This window comes from Salvelinus namaycush, chromosome 38, assembly GCF_016432855.1.
Source record: "Salvelinus namaycush isolate Seneca chromosome 38, SaNama_1.0, whole genome shotgun sequence".
Taxonomy (NCBI): domain Eukaryota; kingdom Metazoa; phylum Chordata; class Actinopteri; order Salmoniformes; family Salmonidae; genus Salvelinus; species Salvelinus namaycush.
This window is the reverse complement of record NC_052344.1, coordinates 6,365,970-6,388,043: the sequence shown is the minus strand read 5'-3', so window position 1 is coordinate 6,388,043 and position 22,074 is coordinate 6,365,970. Positions and strand designations below refer to the sequence as shown.

The following is a 22,074-nucleotide window of genomic DNA, read 5'->3' as shown; positions in this document are numbered from 1 at the left end:
TCTCTCTCAGTCTCTCTCTCTCACTCTCAGTCTCTCTCTCTCTCTCTGTCTCTCTCTCTCTTTCTCTCAGAAATGATGTCTTCAAGGCTCTGAACTAAACACGCTCTGCTCGGTTTTCCTGCAGACAATAAACATAATAACACTGAGATCAGAGGTGATGTGAAGCTCATTCTAGCTCATATATGAATAGGATTTAGATTGTACTTTATTTGACCTACAGGTCATAAAAACCTTACACACAGCATTGTATATCTCTCTTCTTACTCTCTCCATCCCCCTCTCTCCCTCTCTCTTCCCTCTAACTGGCTGTATAGCTGTCATGCTAGGGTCAAGTTCATCATCTAGCCGTTATTCCTTGCTAATTAGCCCGGGCTGGTTCCCGTAGAGAAGGCGTCCATCTTGTCCTGAGCAGTCAGAGCTAGAGCAGCTAGCTCTGTGAAGATGGGCTGTAATGAGATGGCTCTTTCCACATGGCCGTGTCCCTCTCCTCGCGGCTCTACGCACACACATACTGACTCCACGGCTCCACGTCTCAGGGCCTAATTGTTTTGGCTCTTCTGCCCTCTCCATAGAAGGGTACTGGAGAGCCTCGTGTAGGGTGGCCCCCGACCAAGACCACAATATGGTCAAAATGTAGGAGCTGGCACTACTGTACTACTGCTCAATAAATACCTTTTTTTTATGGTAGGAAGAAATGAGGGGATATTGTTCTATTTCTCTGGCCCGAGTTCTTTGTCCAGCGTCCTGTGCTTTTGTGGATGAGGATAAAATACTGTTATACAGGACGCTAAGATGGAGACCCGCTACACTGTGAATGTTCAGTTCCAATGAACGTAGCACTACCATGAGGGTTAGTAGTTGGATCAATACAGTCAATATCCTCACCAGTGTTCTAAACGGGAAGTATAGCGGTCCTTTGTGCATGTTTTCTTTCCTTGCTGAAGCGGGGGATTCTCACTCCACACTGTCAGGGGACAGGGTAGTTAATAAAGGATCATAAGAACACATCAATGTCATTCAACCACGCTCTACAGACAGACATACTGGAGCTGGGAACAATAGAGATGATTTTGGCTGGATGTTCCAACACCGAACACGGAATGAAAGCTCTCTGCTTGTATCACGATGACTCATTTGACAGACAACAATGAAGTGCAGAGAAGAAAAGAGGGAGAGGAAGAAAAAAAAAAAAACACTTTATCTCTCCATCCATCCATCGGAGGTTTCTGGGAGATTTTCTGAAAAGTTCCATTATCAAAAAAGGTATATTTTCTAAAAGGTTTTGCAGTTTTAGTTGAATGTATTCTGTCAAAGTTTTGCCCCGGTGTGAAAGTGAAAGTCGTTTTTATTCCGTCCTTCCCACGCACCGAACTACAATTAAGGTTTCTCACACACTGAAAAGGAATGGACCTTGGAAATAGTTTCAGGAATAAAAGGGAAGAGATGAACAGTGATGGTGAAGAGTGGAGACCTTATCAAGCTTTTCATTAGACCGCCCGAGGATTCATACAGGACAATAGAGGGGACCTGGGTAGTGGGAGGCGCTATGTCACACCACTCTGGGCTCTGTTCTAACAAACCTAACAGAATGGTAAATCTAAGCGCAGTTGGTAGCTCTGTAGGTTCAGCGTTGTGTCCGAAATATTTTCTCTATTTCCACCATCCCAATTATCGGCGTGCTTGCTGGCGTTGGCGCGAAAGGGATGTGTTTTGATGAATCGACAAGCGGGCGGTTGTGTCGAGGGTTGGCCTCTCACTGGCCAATCAGAACGTGCTTCATGGCGAAATATGTGGTTGGTGTATTTACGGTCTTTTAGGGATTGCCTTGGAATCAACTCCAATTCCAATGTTAGTCCGTTATAGTTTAATAAATGGCTTACAGAAACGAAATAACAAAATGTAGACCTGTCCTTGTTAAATACATTCATTTGAACCCATTTGCCATCCACATTGTTTTTATTTAATGGCTTCAATAGCATTCACAGTGATGTAGGGGCTAGGCCTACTGTAAACTGCATTATGGCTGAGCACAGACATGACAAACATTGTCAATAAGCAAGATTAAATTCATTATTGATAAGGCCTAAAAAGAGAACGAATAATTCGAATCAAATTTGAAATGAAACAGGCTGTTTTAAATAGGCTATGTCACACTTACAGGCACCATCATTTCAACAATAAATACATGTCAATGTCTGGATAGGCTACGTTTCCGCTATCAAAATGTGTGCTGAAACCAACTGTGTTACCGCTAAAACCAGCTTTTGGCTGGTCTTAAATATCGCCATCAGCGCTGCCTGAAATTAGCACATTGGATCATGTTTTTAAGGATACCTTTCCACCCCGCTCATCTGAGCGCAAGTGAACTGATATAAGACAGGTAAATTGCTGAACCTGGCGTTAGGGCTGGAAAACGCCAGTGCGCCAGTTTTTACATGACAAAATTGCAAACTAATGTGCGTTTGAGACTAGCGCCGCCTTAATGTCAGCCGAAAAGTGAGCCCTGTGTGTCACTCTGTGTGGGGGCATGTTGGTTGCATTGAACACGTGTAATGTCCCTGTCCAGGAGCAGACCTAGGACATGTGTGGCTTCCTGTAACACACTCTGGAGATATAAACAGGACTACTAGGTTTCGTCCCAAATTGAACCCTATTCCCTATATAGTGCACTACTTTTGACCAGGGCCTGTAGGTGGACTGTATTGTGCCATTTGGGACGTAGCCCTAGACTATCGTATTCATCAGAGCAGAAGTGGTGGGACACACATGTCCTCGGAAGCTGCAGGTTTGCCAATGTACCTTATATCCTTCATGTGAGAGACTGATTTAAGACATAAAGATGTCTTTTGATAGCTGTCCTACAAAGTGTACAAAGACTTGTTGTGGCTATTTTTCTACATTCACTTCAGCTGCTCATTGAAAAACTGAATCACAATGGCCCGACAGCAACTGAAATTAGATTTTCTCGGCCCAATAACAGTCCCTAAATGTGTTACTTTACAGAGCGTTGTCACAATGACTTACAGTACTAGAGGGGATGTTGTTGGTAGGCAACAACAGAACAGGACGTTTCTAGATGAGAGAGGCACTCTGAGTTGAGATGATGAAAGAGACACTAGTCTGTTTGATATCTTGCTTGCATTCTGAGTCAATGCCTCCATGGTGATGACTGATGACTGATGACTGATGACTGATGACGGACCAGGGCGAAAAGGAGAGAGAAACAGAAAAGAGCAACACAACAGGGAAAACATCATCGACATTGAGCCAAATCTGAGGCATCATGTTTTTGGTCTAAGAAAATAGGAAATACCCGCAGCATATTTACACGTTTGAATAAAACTAACTCATCCAATGGCCTCTATCAAGTGATAACACAACGTCTGAAGTGGGCTGCTTACTAAGTAAGTGCTCGACATGAGACAAACCATGCGTCCTGAACGACACCCTATTCCCTAAGCAGTGCACTACTCTATGGGGACTATATAGAGAACAGGGTACCATTTGGGACAGAACCAGAATGTCCTTTAGATGACTGTGGGGTGTAGGGTGTAGAGACTCAAGCTGAACAGAACAGGAGAACCGGTATCAGATAGAGTCCGCACGGTGTAGCGTGTGATTGCTGCTACAGGCACTGTTCCTTATTGTCTTCGTTCCCCTGGATCTGCAATGCACCACCATCTGGGTGTGCATGTGTGTCTGGGTGTGTGCATGTGTGTCTGGGTGTGTGCATGAGAGGGAAAACAAGAGAGATAGGTAAGGAGACGGGAGAAAAGGAGAGAAAAAAAGAGAGGGAGAATGAGAGATAATGAGAAGATAAAGGAGAGCGGGAGAGGGGAAGAGAGAGGGATGGGAGGAGAGGGAGGGATAGAGCTAGGAAGTGCGCGAGCAGGAAGGTGCTCTCTCCATCAGCATGAGTTTCTGTCGGAGTCAGAGAGCACATCGATAACACCTGAACACTGGAGGGAGGGAGATATACACACACACTGGGGGTCAGGGGAGGGGTCATCCAAGTGTCCAATCTCATGCTGCTGAGAAAGGTTAGATCCTCTGCAGGGTTCAGTGAGGAAGGATCATTAATAAGTGCACCGGCCAGTGTGTGTGTGTGTGTGTGTGTCTGCATGAGATATCTCCACGCCTGGCGTGTGTTTTCCCTAGATCGTTCTGAAACCTCACTACTGAATTAGGCTCTTCCTCTCGCTGGATTGATTTTCCGCCTGTGACGGTAAGCAGGGGGATCGGGCCTATCGGATGAGCACAGCTCCTCTAAGTTGCATTTGATTGGTATGGATCCCTGGCCCCCTGCTGCGGCCATGTCAAAGGCACTCTGGATGGTCCGACTCAATGCCCCCCTAACGGGCGCAGATGAGCTGCATACTAAACTACAGCAAGGTATAGAAGTGTGCTCTACTGACACACACTGACTTAAACTCTCTCATCTTCCCGTCTCTCGCTCGTTCGCTCACACACACACACACACACACACGTAACTTTATCCAATAACATCCGTAACCTTGCTATGCCAGACATGGTGTGGTATAAGAGGCTGTAGCTGAACAACACAAAACAACATACGTCTACAACATGATCAGTCCCCAGCCGAGAACACATTCACTCCGCTGGTATCATTACTGTTAACCTCCTGTTCAACTTCAGAGGGGCAGAAATCGATACCAACGCAACATGCTGCTTCTCTGTGTAGTTAGCTTGAAAGCATCACGTCGAGTATCCCCGGGCCTGTTGAAGACGAGATACTAGATGTAAACAACATCAACAGCCCTACAGCAATTCATCTTGTGCCTCTCGGCATTGAAAAACCAGCAGCAGTCAATAGAGAGATTTACTGATCTCTAATAAGTAGTCTGGTAAAGTGCAGTTTGTCAGGCCTGCTCTCTGCTCCGTGCCCTTCTACATTCATCTCAGTCAAGTGGGCAGTGACATTTAGCTCTATTAAGGGAGGTTACTGTCTAAAATGGTGGTGAAGTACTATGTTACCCGTGTTTTTAGTATTCATCAGGGCTAGAATGGCCATAGTAGGACTTGAACCTGAAACCTTGTGTTTATCAGCCCAATAGCTTATGGATTTCTATGGATTTCATATGACTGGGCATGGGCACAGCCATGGGTAGGCTTGGGAGGGCGTAGGCCCAACCACTTGGGAGCCAGGGCCACCCGCTGGGGAGTTTGGCCCAGCCAATCAGAATGAGTTTCTCCCCACAAAAGGGCTTTATTAAAGACAGAAATACTCCTCAGTTTCATCAGCTATCTGGGTAGCTGGCCTCAGATGATACCGCAGGTGAAGAAGCCGGATGAAGCTTGGTTACACGTTGTCTGAGGTTGTGAGTCCGGTTGGACGTACTGCCATATTCTCTAAAACAACATTGGAGGCGGCTTATGATAGATAAATTAACATTCAGTTCTCTGGCAACAGCTCTGTTGGACATTCCTGTCGTCAGCATGCCAATTGCACGCACAATCTGTGGCATTGTGTTGTGTGACAAAACTGCACATTTTAGTGGCCTTTTATTGTCCGCTGTACAAGGTGCACCTGTGTAATGATCATGCTGTTTAATCAGCTTCTTGACATGCCACACCTGTGAGGTGGATTGATTATCTTGGCAAAGGAGAACTGTTCACTAACAGGGATGTAAACACATTAGTGCACAACATTTGAGAGAAATAAGCTTTTTGTGCGTATGGAACATTTCAGGGATCCTTTATTTCAGCTCATGAAACATGGGACCAACACTTTACATATTACGTTTATATTTTAGTTCAGTATAGCTATGGATGCTACAGTATTTACAATATTCCATTTTGTATTCAATCTTTGCCATGTGGATTTTGCTTAAGCCACTGGAGTGTAAAGTTTTGCTCAGTGTTTGTGATTGGACGACACTGCCACTCTATGAATATAATTTTGACCTGATGCACTTACAGTCTTAAAACTGCCTCGTGGACGAAACTCATTTTGGATCGATCAGCACAAATTATGCAAATCACGGGAGTTGAATGGAAACATAACAACTGAGCAGGCGGCGAGATGAATAAATAATACCATAACCAAAAGAAGCAGAAAAATACATATTCAAATGAACTGTCTAATGTTATTTAGTGGGAGATGTATCGCCTACTTACAGTATGGTCTTCGGGGGCCGAGAGGAACAAAACAGTCAAATAAGCACTCATAAAAACAAGTTTAAAGCATTACTGGAGTCTCACGTCAAGCTCCAAGTTGTTTACCATCTGCAGCAAGCACAAATATTGTAACTATGTTAGGAGAAGTGGATGGATACCCAATGGCACCTCTAGTTAAATAGCTCAACTACATAACATACAGAGCATTCGGGAAGTATTCAGACCCCTTAACTTTTTCCATATTACGTTACAGCCTTATTGTAAAATTGATTAAATTAAATATTTTGCTCATCAATTTACACACAACACCCCATAATGACAAAGCGAAAACAGTAAAAAAAAATATTTTTATACATTATTTACATAAGTATTCAGACCCTTTGCTATGAGACTCGAAATTGAGCTCAGATGCATCCTGTTTCCATTGATCATCCTTGAGATGCTTCTACAACTTGATTGGAGTCCACCTGTGGTAAATTCAATTGATTTCTCATGATTTGGAAAGTCACACACCTGTCTATATAAGGTCCCACAGTTGACAGTGCATGTCAGAGCAAAAACCAAGCTATGAGTTCGAAGGAATTGTCCGTAGAGCTCCGAGACAGGATTGTGTCGAGGCACAGATCTGGGGAAGGGTACCGAAAACTTTGTGCAGCATTGAAGGTCCCCAAGAACACAATAGCCTCCATCATTCTTAAATGGAAGAAGTTTGGAACCACCAAGATTCTTCCTAGAGCTGGCCGCCTGGCCAAACTGAGCAATCGGGAGAGAAGGGCCTTGGTCAGGGAGGTGACCAAGAACCCGATGGTCACTCTGACAGATCTCTGGAGTTCGTCTGTGGCGATGGGAGAACCTTCCAGAAGGACAACCATCTCTGCAGCACTCCACCTATCAGGCCTTTATGGTAGAGTGGCCAGACAGAAACCACTCCTCAGTAAAAGGCACATGACAGCCCACTTGGAGTTTGCCAAAAGGCACCTAAAGGACTCTCAGACCATGATGAACAAGATTCTCTGGTCTGATGAAACCAAGATTGAACACTTTTGACTGAATGCCAAGTGTTACGTCTGGAGGAAACCTGGCACCATCTCTACGGTGAAGCATGGTGGTGACGGCATCATACTGTGGGGATGTTTTTCAGAGGCAGGGATTGAGAGATTAACAGCAAAGTACAGAGATATCCTTGATGAAAACCTGCTCCAGAGCGCTCAGGACCTCAGACTGGGGCGAAGGTTCACCTTTCAACAGGACAATGACCCTAAGCACACAGCCAAGACAACGCAGGAGTGGCTTCGGGACAAGTCTCTGAACGTCCTTGAGTGGCCCAGCCAGAGCCCAGACTTAAATCCGATCTAACACCTCTGGAGAGACCTGACAATAACTGTGTAGCGACACTCCACATCCAACCTGACAAAGCTTGAGTGGATCTGCAGAGAAGAATGGGAGAAACTCCCCAAATACAGGTGTGCCAAGATTGTAGCGTCATACCCAAGAAGACCTGAGGCTGTAATCACTGCCAAAGGTGCTTCAACAAAAATGTCTAAACCAGTTTTTTCTTTGTCATTACTGGGTATTGTGATGTCATTATGGGGTATTGTGATGTCATTATGGGGTATTGTGATGTCATTATGGGGTATTGTGTGTCGATTGATGCGGGGGAAAAACTATTTAATCCATTTCAGAATAAGATTGTAACGTAACAAAATGTGAAAAAAGTGGCCTGAATACTTTCCGAATGCCCTGTATAGAATATTATGTACACATAATAAGGCACAAAATAAATTAATATAGCATGGCCATAATCAGGTAAAGGAAGCAGGATAAGTTAAGATAATTAGTAGAGAAATTTGAAGAGAGCAGTAGTATTAGTATTAGTAGTATTAACTATTTCAGTGAGAGCCAGTAAAGGGAGGTATCACTGAGAAGGTATAGCATGGGTAACCCTACGCACTCTGTGGGAGGACTGCTCTCAGAGAGGATGGATCGTGGCTCATGGAGGACACTAGGGGGAAACAAAATGGTGCAAAACGTAAATCATTTCACTAACTACTTCATGAACTACCCTGTAGTCAAAGCTTAATGAATGCTCAAGATGTCCTCTGATAAGGAGTGGGGGGGAAGCAAAAGGAGGCATGTATACAGTGGCTTTTGATGAGGGAGTGGTGTGTGACTCGAAGTTGATGTTGTGGATATGGCTAAGAAGTGTGTGTGTGTGTGTGTGTGTGTGTGTGTGTGTGTGTGTGTGTGTGTGTGCGTGCGTGCGTGCGTGCGTGCGTGCGTGCGTGCGTGCATGTCTGCACGCGTGCCCCCGTGCTCTACTTACCATTAAAGTTGACAGCTCTGATATGGCTGAGTAGTTCCTTGCCATCGATGTTGGCCATCTTTGGGCACAGGCCTGGGTATCCATAGCAGAGTTCCCGGTGCATCCGGTGCAGGGCATGGGCCATAGCATACACAGCATCCATCACAAACTGCACTTTCCCCTCCTGCTCGTAGCTCGAGTCCCGACCAACCTTCTCCAGACCTGGGAGAGAGGAGAGAGACAGATGGACAGTCAGCTACACTGTGGGTGGAAACATCCAAGTGTCTATTTGGCAAAAGATGCTAAATGTATAACATTACATTATAATATCATTTTCGTGAGGGGAAAAAAACAATGACCTTGGTCCCACTGCTTTCACACAAACACAAACATCTGTCACATGTTGTTTTATTCAGTTGAGCACACACACAGTGACACACACACACATACTGACACACGCGAGCACACACACACACACACACACACACACACACAAACTCACTTTCTTTCTAATGCAGTTGAATATGTGCTTATGTAACTGATAGCATCATTAGCATAATTAGCTAATAAAGAGGCGAAAGCACAAACTCCTTGATGCGTAAACATGAACATCTCTAATTTATTAGGATGCCTTTCCACCATTTTCATCAAAGTTATTAAAGCGGAACTGCAAAAGAAAATGGAAAAAGGGTAGATTTTCAGAAGCAACTAATTTTTATTGAATTCCTTCAGCTTTTAACTCAGCGTTTTACTCAGTACAAGCCCTCGGGCAAAAAAAGCAAAACATTTGTAAATAAAAAATTTGCCCGGGCTAGGTGAATTAACAAGAGTCTTCAATCAATACACGTGTCTGTGTGGAATTAATAGGCTCGGGAGAAGGAAATCCAATTCAGTTTTATAGCGGCTTCCACACAGCAGGCGAGTCTCACGTGAAGGTGATGCATTAGTAGGAGCAGAAACACAAACACACACCTGGTTATTCTTTATGAAGGATACGGTCCAAACTACAGTAACAGGGGATGGAGGCTGACTTCACCAGAGACCAAACAACTAAGGACATTGTGGGCCCACTGGAGCCATCATAGAAATCAGTCCCAATAGTTAAAAGCCCCTCAAATCGACAGGACTCAAATCAGAAGTACTGCTTCCCCCTCGGTCCGGAGCCATCCACTCCACTCCTAGGTAATCCCACCAGGTATAGGCACTGACTATAGAGGAACTGACTCTGTTTATCCCAAATAGGATCTGTGAGCTTATCCTATCGGAAAGAGCTCCCAGTGCCTTAGAGCGTATAACATGAATAAAGAAGCAGTCCTCTGACATAACCCAAGCCAGTAAAGAAACACTTGGGACAGGCGCTGAGCCATCTGACTCAATCTGAATTCCATCCTGGCTTTGGCTTGACACGCTGGAGCGATAGCTCCTGTATCACTACTAAGCCCCAGACACACTGTCACGCTAGTATAAAGGAATTTGGAGACAGGTGCAGTAATACACAATAGGGGTTTTTAATACACCCAAAGCAAACATGTATACAAAAACAGGCTGTACCCAAACAAAGAAGCGAGGGTAAACCTCGTTGAACGACACGGGCCAATACGCAGCATAACAGCTGCACCAACGCAAAGGTAATCACACCACCAACGGACATGGGAACAATATCCGACAAAGACAGAGGGAACAGAGGGCACATATACAGTTGAAGTCGGAAGTTTCCATACACCTTAGCCAAATGCATTTAAACTCAGTTGTTTCACAATTCCTGACATTTAATCCTAGTAAAGATTCTGTCTTAGGTCAGTTAGGATCACCACTTTATTTTAAGAATGTGAAACGTCAGAATAATAGTAGAGAATGATTTATTTCAGCTTTTATTTATTTTATTTCTTTCACACATTCCCAGTGGGTCAGAAGTTTACATAAACTCAATTAGTATTTGGTAGCATTGCCTTTAAATTGTTTAACTTGGGTCAAATGTTTCGGGTAGCCTTCCACAAGCTTCCCACAATAAGTTGGGTGAATTTTGGCCTATTCCTCCTGACAGAGCTGGTGTAACGGAGTCAGGTTGTAGGCCTCCTTGCTCGCACACGCTTTTTCAGTTCTGCCCACACATTTTCTATGGGATTGAGGTCAGGGCTTTGTGATGGCCATGCCGAATACCTTGACTTTGTTGTCCTTAAGCCATCCTAAAGCCACCTCATGATGCTGTCTATTTTGTGAAGTGTACTAGTCCCTCCTGCAGCAAAGCACCCCGACAACATGATGCTGCCACCCCCGTGCTTCATGGTTGGGATGGTGTTCCTAGGCTTGCAAGTCTCCCCCTTTTTCCTCCAAACATAACAATGGTCATTATAGCCAAACAGTTCTATTTTTGTTTCATCAGACCAGAGGACATTTCTCCAAAAAGTACAATTTTGTCCCCATGTGCAGTTGCAAACCGTAGCCTGGCTTTTTTATGGTGGTTTTGGAGCAGTGGCTTCTTCCTTGCTGAGCGGCCTTTCAGGTTTCTTTACAGGGTCCTTTGCTGTTGTTCTGGGATTGATTTGCACTTTTCGCACCAAAGTACGTTCATCTCTAGGAGACAGAATGCGTCTCCTTTCTGAGCGGTATGATGGCTGCGTGGTCCCATGGTGTTTATACTTGTGTACTATTGTTTGTACAGATGAATGTGGTACCTTCAGGCGTTTGGAAATTGCTCCCAAGGATGAACCAGACTTGTGGAGGTCTACAATTGTTTTTCTGAGGTCTTGGCTGATTTCTTTTGATTTTCCCATGATGTCAAGCAAAGAGGCACTGGGTTTGAAGGTAGGTCTTGAAATACATCCACAGGTATACCTCCAATTGACTCAAATGATGTCAATTAGCCTATGAGAAGCTTCTAAAGGCATGACAACATTTTCTGGAATTTTCCAAGCTGTTTAAAGGCACAGTCAACTTAGTGTATGTAAACTTTTGACCCTCTGGAATTGTGATACAGTGAATTATAAGTGAAATAATCTGTCTGTAAACAGTTGTTGGAAAAATTACTTGTGTCATGCACAAAGTAGATGTCCTAACCGACTTGCCAAAACTATAGTTTGTTAACAAGATTTTTGTGGAGTGGTTGAAAAACGAGTTTTATTGACTCCAACCTAAGTGTATGTAAACTTCCGACTTCAACTGTATAACATGCTAATCATGGGAAATGGGAACCATTGTGTGTAATCAGACAAGACAGTCCTGGGGTTATGATAATGAATCCCATTCAGTGAAGCCTAGAAAGCCGGTGACGTAAACCTCCTGAACTGGTGAACAGAATGAGCATCAGTACCAGGGGGATCTGTGACACACACAGCATAAACCCTACAGTCACACACACACACACACACACACACACACACACACACACACACACACACACACACACACACACACACACACACACACACACACACACACACACACACACACACACACACACACACACACACACACACACACACACACACACACACCAGGCTTACGGTCCAGCCAACCATATAGCCAATCACTATGTTGAGCTGCTCAAAAAGAAAATGGCATCCATCTCATCTCAGTCCCCAGAGAAGACTACACAGGGTGCATCCTATTCCCTATATAGTGTACCCATAGGGCTCTGGTCAAAAGTAGGGCACTATATAGGGAATAGGGTGCCATTTCAGGTGCAGGCATGGAGGACTAGATACCTTCTGCATTCCCTCTACTGACTTACTTAGAGATTCCCTCAATGATTGGCTATGAAAAGCCAACTGACATTTACACCTGAGGTTTTTTGACTTACAGTGGTGGAGCTACTGCCGTTACAGAAGACAATGCTGTTACATTTCCTTCGATTGCATCATTACAGTTTATTCCACCCCTAGCTGACTGGCTGGCAAGGTGAGGTGCAGCAGTTGTCATGTTTACTGTCTGTCTGTCCCTGTCTGTCCCTGTCTGACACACAGGAGATTCAACCTTGGGGTGGCAGGTAGCCTAGTGGTTAAAGCGTTGGGCCAGTAACCGAAAGATTGCTGGATCGAATCCCTACGCTGACAAAGTAAAAATCTGTCGTTCTGCCCCTGAACAAGGCAGTTAACCCACTGTTCCTAGGCCGTCATTGTAAATAAGAATTTGTTCTTCACTGACTTGCCTAGTTAAATAAATCAAATCAAATTTGGTTCAATAAAAAAATACACATATACACACTCTCTCTCTCTCACACACACACTGCTGCCATTCCATCACTGTCAGCTCAGACAATGCCAGCCCTGCTAAATTTAATTTGCCCGTTCTGCTATGCTTTAATAATCTGGAAGAACACAGGCGGAAGGCAGGGAGAATTTACATAGCTCATTGTGACTGTGTAATAATAAGCCTGGCTATAGAGGCAGATATTTGTTCTCTTACAAACTAGCACACACACGAAGAAATGTACACACATGAACAGCATGCTAGCAGTTACCATAGACTTCCAGTCATTGTGCTAACGCTAGTGGGTTGAGTGGGTTGACGCATCACTTGAGTGGGTTGAGTCACTGACGTGATCTTCCTGTCCGGGTTGGCGCCCCCCCCTTGGGTTGTGCCGTGGCGGAGATCTTTGTGGGCTATACTCGGCCTTGTCTCAGGATGGTAAGTTGGTGGTTGAAGGTATCCCTCTAGTGGTGTGGGGGCTGTGCTTTGGAAAAGTGGGTGGGGTTATATCCTGCCTGTTTGGCCCTGTCCGGGGGTATCGTCGGACGGGGCCTCAGTGTCTCCCGACCCCTCCTGTCTCAGCCTCCAGTATTTATGATGCAGTAGTTTATGTGTCGGGGGGCTAGGTTCAGTCTGTTATATCTGGAGTATTTCTCCTGTCTTATCCGGTGTCCTGTGTAAATTTAAGTATGCTGTCTCGAATTCACTTTCTCGCTTTTTCTTTCTCTCTATCTTTCTTTCTTTCTCCCGGAGGACCTGAGCCCTAGGACAATGCCTCAGGACTACCTGGCATGATGATTCCTTGCTGTCCCCAGTCCACCTGGCCGTACTGCTGCTCCAGTTTCAACTGTTCTGCCTGCGGCTATGGAACCCTGACCTGTTCACCGGACGCACTACATGTCCCAGACCTGCTGTTTTCAACTCTCTATAGACAGCAGGAGTGGTAGAGATACTCTGAATGATCGGCCATGAAATGCCAAATGACATTTACTACTGAGGTGCTGACCTGTTGCACCCTCGACAACCACTGTGATTATTATTATTTGACCCTGCTGGTCATCTATGAACATTTGCACATCTTGGCCATGTTATGTTATAATCTCCACCCGGCACAGCCAGAAGAGGACTGGCCACCCCTCATAGCCTGGTTCCTCTCTAGGTTTCTTCCTAGGTTCTGAGAGGTTTCTTCCTAGGTTCTGGTCTTTCTAGGGAGTTTTTCCTAGCCACCATGCTTCTACACCTGCATTGCTTGCTGTTTGGGGTTTTAGGCTGGGTTTCTGTACAGCACTTTGTGACATCAGCTGATGTAAGAAGGGCTTTATAAATACATTTGATTGATATAAATACATTTGATTGAGTTAGCAATTGCTCTAACATTAGTTAGCAATTGTGCTAACACTAGTTAGCCACTTCCTTCAAACTACAGGCAGAGACTTACAAATGGTATCCACGAGTTTATCTGACTCTCATTGCCAAAATGAAGTATCCCTTTAACTCTGCAAAGCCGCAGCTATCCCACCACCCAGCAGGGTCTCATACCTGCAGTGCTCTGAGATGAGGGTTCATTTAGAAAAGACACATCCAAACAATCTACCTGGTTTGGCACCAGCAACCAATCAAAGGTGATGTCTTTATATGTGAAGCAGCTCAACCAATGCAATGCTGTCACCAGCACTCTTCACTGCCAAAGCAACCATCAGGACCACAAAGCAAACGGTACAGGACAGGGTTGACTTACTTCAGGGCCCAAATTCATAAAGGAGTCGTCTCGGAGTAGGAGTGCTGATCTAGGATCAGTTCTGCCTTTTAGATCATAATGAATGAGATTACATTGACAGGGAGGATGTTATCCTAGATCAGCAGGACTCATACTCTGAGACACTTCCCCTTCCAGGTCTCAGAGAAGGAGATGTCACTTAAGACAAGGTTACCTCACCTTTATTAACATCATGCATTGAAAAACACCAATCCCCCACACACACACATATCAGGACATAAATAACCCCCACACACAACTATCAGGACATAAACAACCCACACACACACACATCAGGACATAAACAACCCCCACACACACATATCAGGACATAAACAACCCACACACACACACACATATCAGGACATAAACAACCCACACACACACATATCGGGACATAAACAACCCACACACACACATATCAGGACATAAACAACCCACACACACATATCAGGACATAAATCACCCACACACACACATATCAGGATATAAATCACCCACACACACATATATCAGGACATAAACAACCCACACACACAAATATCAGGACATAAACAACCCACACACACACATATCAGGACATAAACAACCCACACACACAACTATCAGGACATAAACAACCCACACACACACACATCAGGACATAAACAACCCACACACACACACACATATCAGGACATAAACAACCCACACACACACATATCAGGACATAAACAACCCACACACACACACACATCAGGACATAAACAACCCACACACACACATATCAGGACATAAACAACCCACACACACACACACATCAGGACATAAACAACCCACACACACACATATCAGGACATAAACAACCCACACACACACACACATATCAGGACATAAACAACCCACACACACACATATCAGGACATAAACAACCCACACACACACACACATCAGGACATAAACAACCCACACACACACATATCAGGACATAAACAACCCACACACACACACACATATCAGGACATAAACAACCCACACACACACATATCGGGACATAAACAACCCCCACAAACACATATCAGGACATAAAGAACCCCCACACACACATATATCAGGACATAAACAACCCACACACACAAATATCAGGACATAAACAACCCACACACACACATATCAGGACATAAATCACCCACACACACAACTATCAGGACATAAACAACCCACACACACACACACACATATCAGGACATAAACAACCCACACACACACACATCAGGACATAAATAACCCCCAGACACACATATCAGGACATAAACAACCCACATACACACATATCAGGACATAAATAACCCCCAGACACACATATCAGGACATAAACAACCCCCACACACACACACATCAGGACATAAACAACCCCCACACACACACATCGGGACATAAATCACCCAAACACACAAATATCAGGACATCAACAACCCACACACACACACATATCAGGACATAAATCACCCACACACACACATATCAGGACATAAATCACCCAAACACACAAATATCAGGACATCAACAACCCACACACATATCAGGACATAAATCACCCACACACACACATATCAGGACATAAACAACCCCCACACACACATATATCAGGACATAAATCACCCAAACACACAAATATCAGGACATAAATAACCCCCACACATACACATATCAGGACATAAACAACCCACACACACACATATATCAGGACATAAATCACCCACACACACAAATATCAGGACATAAATCACCCACACACACATATATCAGGACATCAACAACCCACACACACACGTATCAGGACATAAACAACCCACACACACACACACACATATCAGGACATAAATAACCCCCCCCCACACACACACATATCAGGACATAAATAACCCCCACACACACATATCAGGACGTAAATAACCCCCACACACACATATCAGGACATAAATAACCCTCACACACACACACACACACATATCAGGACATAAATAACCCCCACACACACATATCAGGACATAAATAACCCACACACACACATATCAGGACATAAATAACCCCCACACACACATATCATGACATAAATAACCCCCCCACACACATATCAGGACATATATCACCCACACACATATAAAAAACACTGCCTGTTTTTTAAAAGAGAGGCAGAGATCTAAAAGTCTGAGTGGTTTGACAGGCCGATGCTAGCATGGTAATAGGCTAAGTGCTGTGATTTATCTGTAGGGAACAATATGGCACCTTAAGCAGTGATTGATGGCAACACGGCTGACAGAGGACTTAATGATTCAAACAAGCTTCTCAATTAAACATCAATTAGGATTCCAAATTCAATCCCCCCGTCTCTCTCTCTCTCTCTATATATCTCTCTGACAACTCTCTCTCTCTCTCTCTCTGACAACTCTCTCTCTCTGTCTCTCTCTCTCTGTCTCTGTCTCTCTCTCTCTGTCTCTCTCTCTCTCTCTGACAACTCTCTCTCTGTCTCTCTCTCTCTCTCTCTCTGACAACTCTCTCTCTCTCTGACAACTCTCTCTCTCTGTCTCTCTCTCTCTCTGTCTCTCTCTCCGTCTCTCTCTCTGACAACTCTCTCTCTCTCTCGGTCTGTCTCTCTCTCTGTCTCTCTCTCTGTCTCTCTCTCTCTCTCTCTGTCTGTCTCTCTCTCCGTCTCTCTCTCTCTCTGTCTCTCCATCTCTCTGTCTCTCCGTCTCTCTCTCTCTCTCTCTGTCTCTCTCTCTCTCTGTCTCTCTCTCTCTCTGTCTCTCCGTCTCTCTCTCTCTATGTCTCTCTCTCTTTCTTTCTCTGTCTCTCTCTCTCTTCACCACACAAAGCCTTTCCATTTGTTCAACACAGGGCACCCCACTTTATAAAGATGTAAATGCAATTATATTATAATTAAAAAGGGAAAGTATTTCATAATAATTACAAATAAAGCACCACACACATTCAGATGGTGATGAATATATTAGCATAAAGGCATGTGAATAACACAGCATTCATTTATCACACACATCCTGAGACGGCAGGATCCTGCTGAGAGAACATGCCCAGGGTACTGCTCCCCATTCACACACATACATGCAAACAAACACACGCATACACACACACACACACACACACACACACACACACACACACACACACACACACACACACACACACACACACACACACACACACACACATAAACACGCATGCCTTAACAAACACACACACACACAAACACACTCTCTCCCTCACACATACATTAGGCACACACACACACATACACACACAAATGTATGCACAAACGTAATGCATACTGTACACCCATAAATGCTTACATGTATGCATGGGCGCACTGACTGACACGTGATAATACGCTACATCTCCAGCCCTGAACCGTCACCTGCTCATATCTCGTCTGACACACACATAAAGAACAGGTACACACACATACCTGCGTGCGTTTGCTTTCTCAATTTCACAAAAACTCCACTGCATTAACGACCAAGCTCCAACTTACATCCACAACTCTTCTCCAGCATCTTTTCGCTTTCCGATCCGCCAAGACAGACATGAATAATCAATGGGCCAAAATATATAGATACTGACAACAGGGTTCAACAGGGTTCTTCATTACACCATGGAATGAGTATTCTTCATCACGTTCCACACCAGTAAAGACAACATAAACCCGGCTGTTATGAACTCATCAGAGGGAGAACATGTCCCTGGGAATGGGGCTAGGGTTTGGTGTAGGGTTGGACGAGAGAGAAAGAGAAAGATAATTAATGACTCAGACATTACTAGTGACAAAGTCAATTCATCTTTTAAAACGCTCAACATACTGATCATTTCATCTCCTTCCCCTCACTCCCCCTCTTCTCTCCTTCCCCTCACTCCCCCTCTTCTCTCCTTCCCCTCACTCCCCCTCTTTTCTCCTTCCCCTCACTCCCCCTCTTTTCTCCTTCCCCTCACTCCCCCTCTCTTCTCCTTCCCCTCACTCCCCCTCTTCTCTCCTTCCCCTCACTCCCCCTCTTTTCTCCTCCCCCTCTTTTCTCCTTCCCCTCACTCCCCCTCTTTTCTCCTTCCCCTCACTCCCCCTCTTCTCTCCTTCCCCTCACTCCCCCTCTTCTCTCCTCCCCCTCACTCCCCCTCTTTTCTCCTTCCCCTCACTCCCCCTCTTCTCTCCTTCCCCTCACTCCCCCTCTTCTCTCCTTCCCCTCACTCCCCCTCCTCTCTCCTTCCCCTCACTCCCCCTCTTTTCTCCTTCCCCTCACTCCCCCTCTTTTCTCCTTCCCCTCACTCCCCCTCTTCTCTCCTTCCCCTCACTCCCCCTCTTTTCTCCTTCCCCTCACTCCCCCTCTTTTCTCCTTCCCCTCACTCCCCCTCTTCTCTCCTTCCCCTCACTCCCCCTCTTTTCTCCTTCCCCTCACTCCCCCTCTTCTCTCCTTCCCCTCACTCCCCCTCTTTTCTCCTTCCCCTCACTCCCCCTCTTCTCTCCTTCCCCTCACTCCCCCTCTTCTTTCCTTCCCCTCACTCCCCCTCCTCTCTCCTTCCCCTCACTCCCCCTCTTTTCTCCTTCCCCTCACTCCCCCTCTTTTCTCCTTCCCCTCACTCCCCCTCTTCTCTCCTTCCCCTCACTCCCCCTCTTTTCTCCTTCCCCTCACTCCCCCTCTTCTCTCCTTCCCCTCACTCCCCCTCTTTTCTCCTTCCCCTCACTCCCCCTCTTCTCTCCTTCCCCTCACTCCCCCTCTTCTTTCCTTCCCCTCACTCCCCCTCCTCTCTCCTTCCCCTCACTCCCCCTCTTTTCTCCTTCCCCTCACTCCCCCTCTTTTCTCCTTCCCCTCACTCCCCCTCTTCTCTCCTTCCCCTCACTCCCCCTCTTTTCTCCTTCCCCTCACTCCCCCTCTTCTCTCCTTCCCCTCACTCCCCCTCTTCTCTCCTTCCCCTCACTCCCCCTCTTCTCTCCTTCCCCTCACTCCCCCTCTTCTCTCCTTCCCCTCACTCCCCCTCTTCTTTCCTTCCCCTCACTCCCCCTCCTCTCTCCTTCCCCTCACTCCCCCTCTTCTTTCCTTCCCCTCACTCCCCCTCTTCTCTCCTTCACCTCACTCCCCCTCTTCTCTCCTTCCCCTCACTCCCCCTCTTCTCTCCTTTACCTCAGGTCCGAACTGAGGCTTTGCAGAAGACAGAAAGAGAGAAAGAAAGAGAGACAGAGAAGCAGGAATGTGAAGATGAAAGAGAGAGAAAGTGAGAAAGAGGAAAGAGAGAGGAGAGAGAGGAGGAGGAGGAAGTTACCACCAGAGAGAAGTGCTATTGTTAAAAGTAAGCTGAACCGTGAAAACCTATTACTGGAGCAACGGATGTTCTCCCTCCCTCCCTCACTCATGTCACAGGCCCTTTTTGTGTGTGTGTGGAGCAGCCAGGCGCAGAAACACACACACAGGTGTGCCGCAAAGCCAGGTCCTCTGTGGGCTGCCAGTTGTACCTGTTGTGACTAATGAAGCTGTGTTTAATTTAATGAAGATCAGACAGGTCACATGGTGCTAGCACAGCTGCTCACCTGGAGAGAACTCTCTCTCTCTCTCTCTCTCTCGTCCTAAAACACCCTCTTCTATACAGCACAGACAACAACAGGAGCAGTATATAGGGCTGTCTAAACACTTCGAGTTTCAAACCACTTTCTCCAAACAGATTTTCAGACGTGTCAATAGTTTGCTTGTCTGACTGTCTGCAAGTGTTTGCTCCCATCCAAAACCTGAGGAGATGCGTTTGTAACCTGAGTTTGTTGGACTCAATTAGAGAGCCCTAGCAGATAGCTGGAGAACACTGATGACCTTAACGGAGAACTGTGGCAGCGCTGCATTCCACATGAACACCCACTGAGAGGTCTGCCTGCCTGTGTTCTCCCTCCCGGCCTGGCTGTCCTGCGCCCTATTTCCAGCGTGTGGACCCCTGCTTCATTGCCTCTGTCAGAGCCAATCCCGTTTACCGGTGAGCGGATTCGTTTCAGCCCCTGTGAGGAAATCACTCAGCGCAGGAACAACCGGGTGATAAATTGAGGGATCAGGGAGCTTTAGCTCAGACTGCTGACGGCTCCATCCTTCAGACCATCACACAGACACACACACACACACACACACACACACACACACACACACACACACACACACACACACACACACACACACACACACACACACACACACACACACACACACACACACACACACAGGAGTAAAGAAAAGGAGATGTTACTCCCCAGTGTTTCTGTGAGCAGTGTTTTGGTATAGAATTTTGGTATAGAATTGACTCGTGTTCCCTCTGTTCTCAGCCAAGACTCTGATTAACATCCAGGACATTTCAGGCAGAGATTCTCAATATGGTGTGTGTGTGTGTGTGTGTGTGTGTGTGTGTGTGTGTGTGTGTGTGTGTGTGTGTGTGTGTGTGTGTGTGTGTGTGTGTGTGTGTGTGTGTGTGTGTGTGTGTGTGTGTGTGTGTGTGTGTGTGTGTGTGTGTATGTGCGTGCGTGTGTGTGTTGATTGAGGTCTATAAGGTTGTGTCTGAGGGGGGTACTCATTAGCTTACTGTACTCAACCAACAGAGAGACAAGAGAGGGGTGGAGAGGGCTCACACACACAAACACACACTCACACTCTGCTAGCTGTCACGACAATGACCCCAAACAGCAGTTTTGAGCCGAGGCAGCTGATTGGTTTCCGTGTTGATGATGCGAAGGTCGTGAACTCTCGCACTAGAAATGAATCGACTCTGACACGCCGCGCCACTACAGGGCTCTCCATACACAGACACACCAGAGAGAGTCACCTTCGTCTGAGTGCCTACTGCAGTGGCTTCAAAAGGAGAGGACAGAGAGAGAGAGGAGAGAGACACTAGAGAGCGAGAGGGCATGTTCCAGCTTTATACACAAGCTCAAAGAGAACCACCTGGATTAAAAGTGTTGCACTGAACAAACAAAGCACACACACAGTCACACTGACGTCCAGAGGTGATGCTGACTCGGTTGTTTGTGTACGATAGTCCTGCAGCCTGATAAAACTGCTCACACAGCTTGCTGTTTAAACCCCCCCCCCCCCCCCCCCCCCACACACACACACACACACACTGGCTACAATAATATAGCACATAACCATTCAGCCTGATACATGCTACAAACACTAACACAACATATTCCACCTATAGAGGGGAGGAGAGAGAGTGATGGATAGACATAAAGGATAAAGAAAGAGAAAAATAAAGAGAGAGAGAGCAGAGAGAGAGTGAGAGGAGAGAGAGAGAAGAGAGCGAGTGAGTGGAGAGAGAGAGAGAGAGAGAGAGAGAGAGAGAGAGAGAGAGAGAGAGAGAGAGAGAGAGAGAGAGAGAGACAGAGAGATAGATAGACAGAGACAGAGACAGACAGAGAGTGAGAGAGAGAGATATTATAACCTATTCCCAGACCTCACTCTAAGTCATTGTCATTTTTCACCAGTGGAGGCTCCTCAGAGGAAAGGGAGGACCATCCTCCTCAGTGAATTTCATAAAAATAAAAATAATGAAGCATTTAAAAAGTTATCCTTAATAGATAAAACGATACTAAAGATATTCACGTCATCAAATAATTGATTAAAACACACTGTTTTGCAATGAAGGTCCAAAATAGCCTCAACAGCACTCTCTGGGGTAG

The 22,074-nt window shown here is 45.7% G+C and overlaps 1 protein-coding gene across 1 annotated transcript in view; it reads right to left on the bottom strand.

Annotated features, from left to right (window-relative positions):
• Positions 1–22,074, bottom strand: part of LOC120032326 (metabotropic glutamate receptor 8-like) — a 253,034-nt gene that overhangs the window by 45,834 nt on the left and 185,126 nt on the right. The window contains exon 6 of the mRNA XM_038978369.1: positions 8,462–8,662. Within this exon, the coding sequence (XP_038834297.1) occupies positions 8,462–8,662 (201 nt within the window). The remainder of the gene's footprint in view (positions 1–8,461; positions 8,663–22,074) is intronic.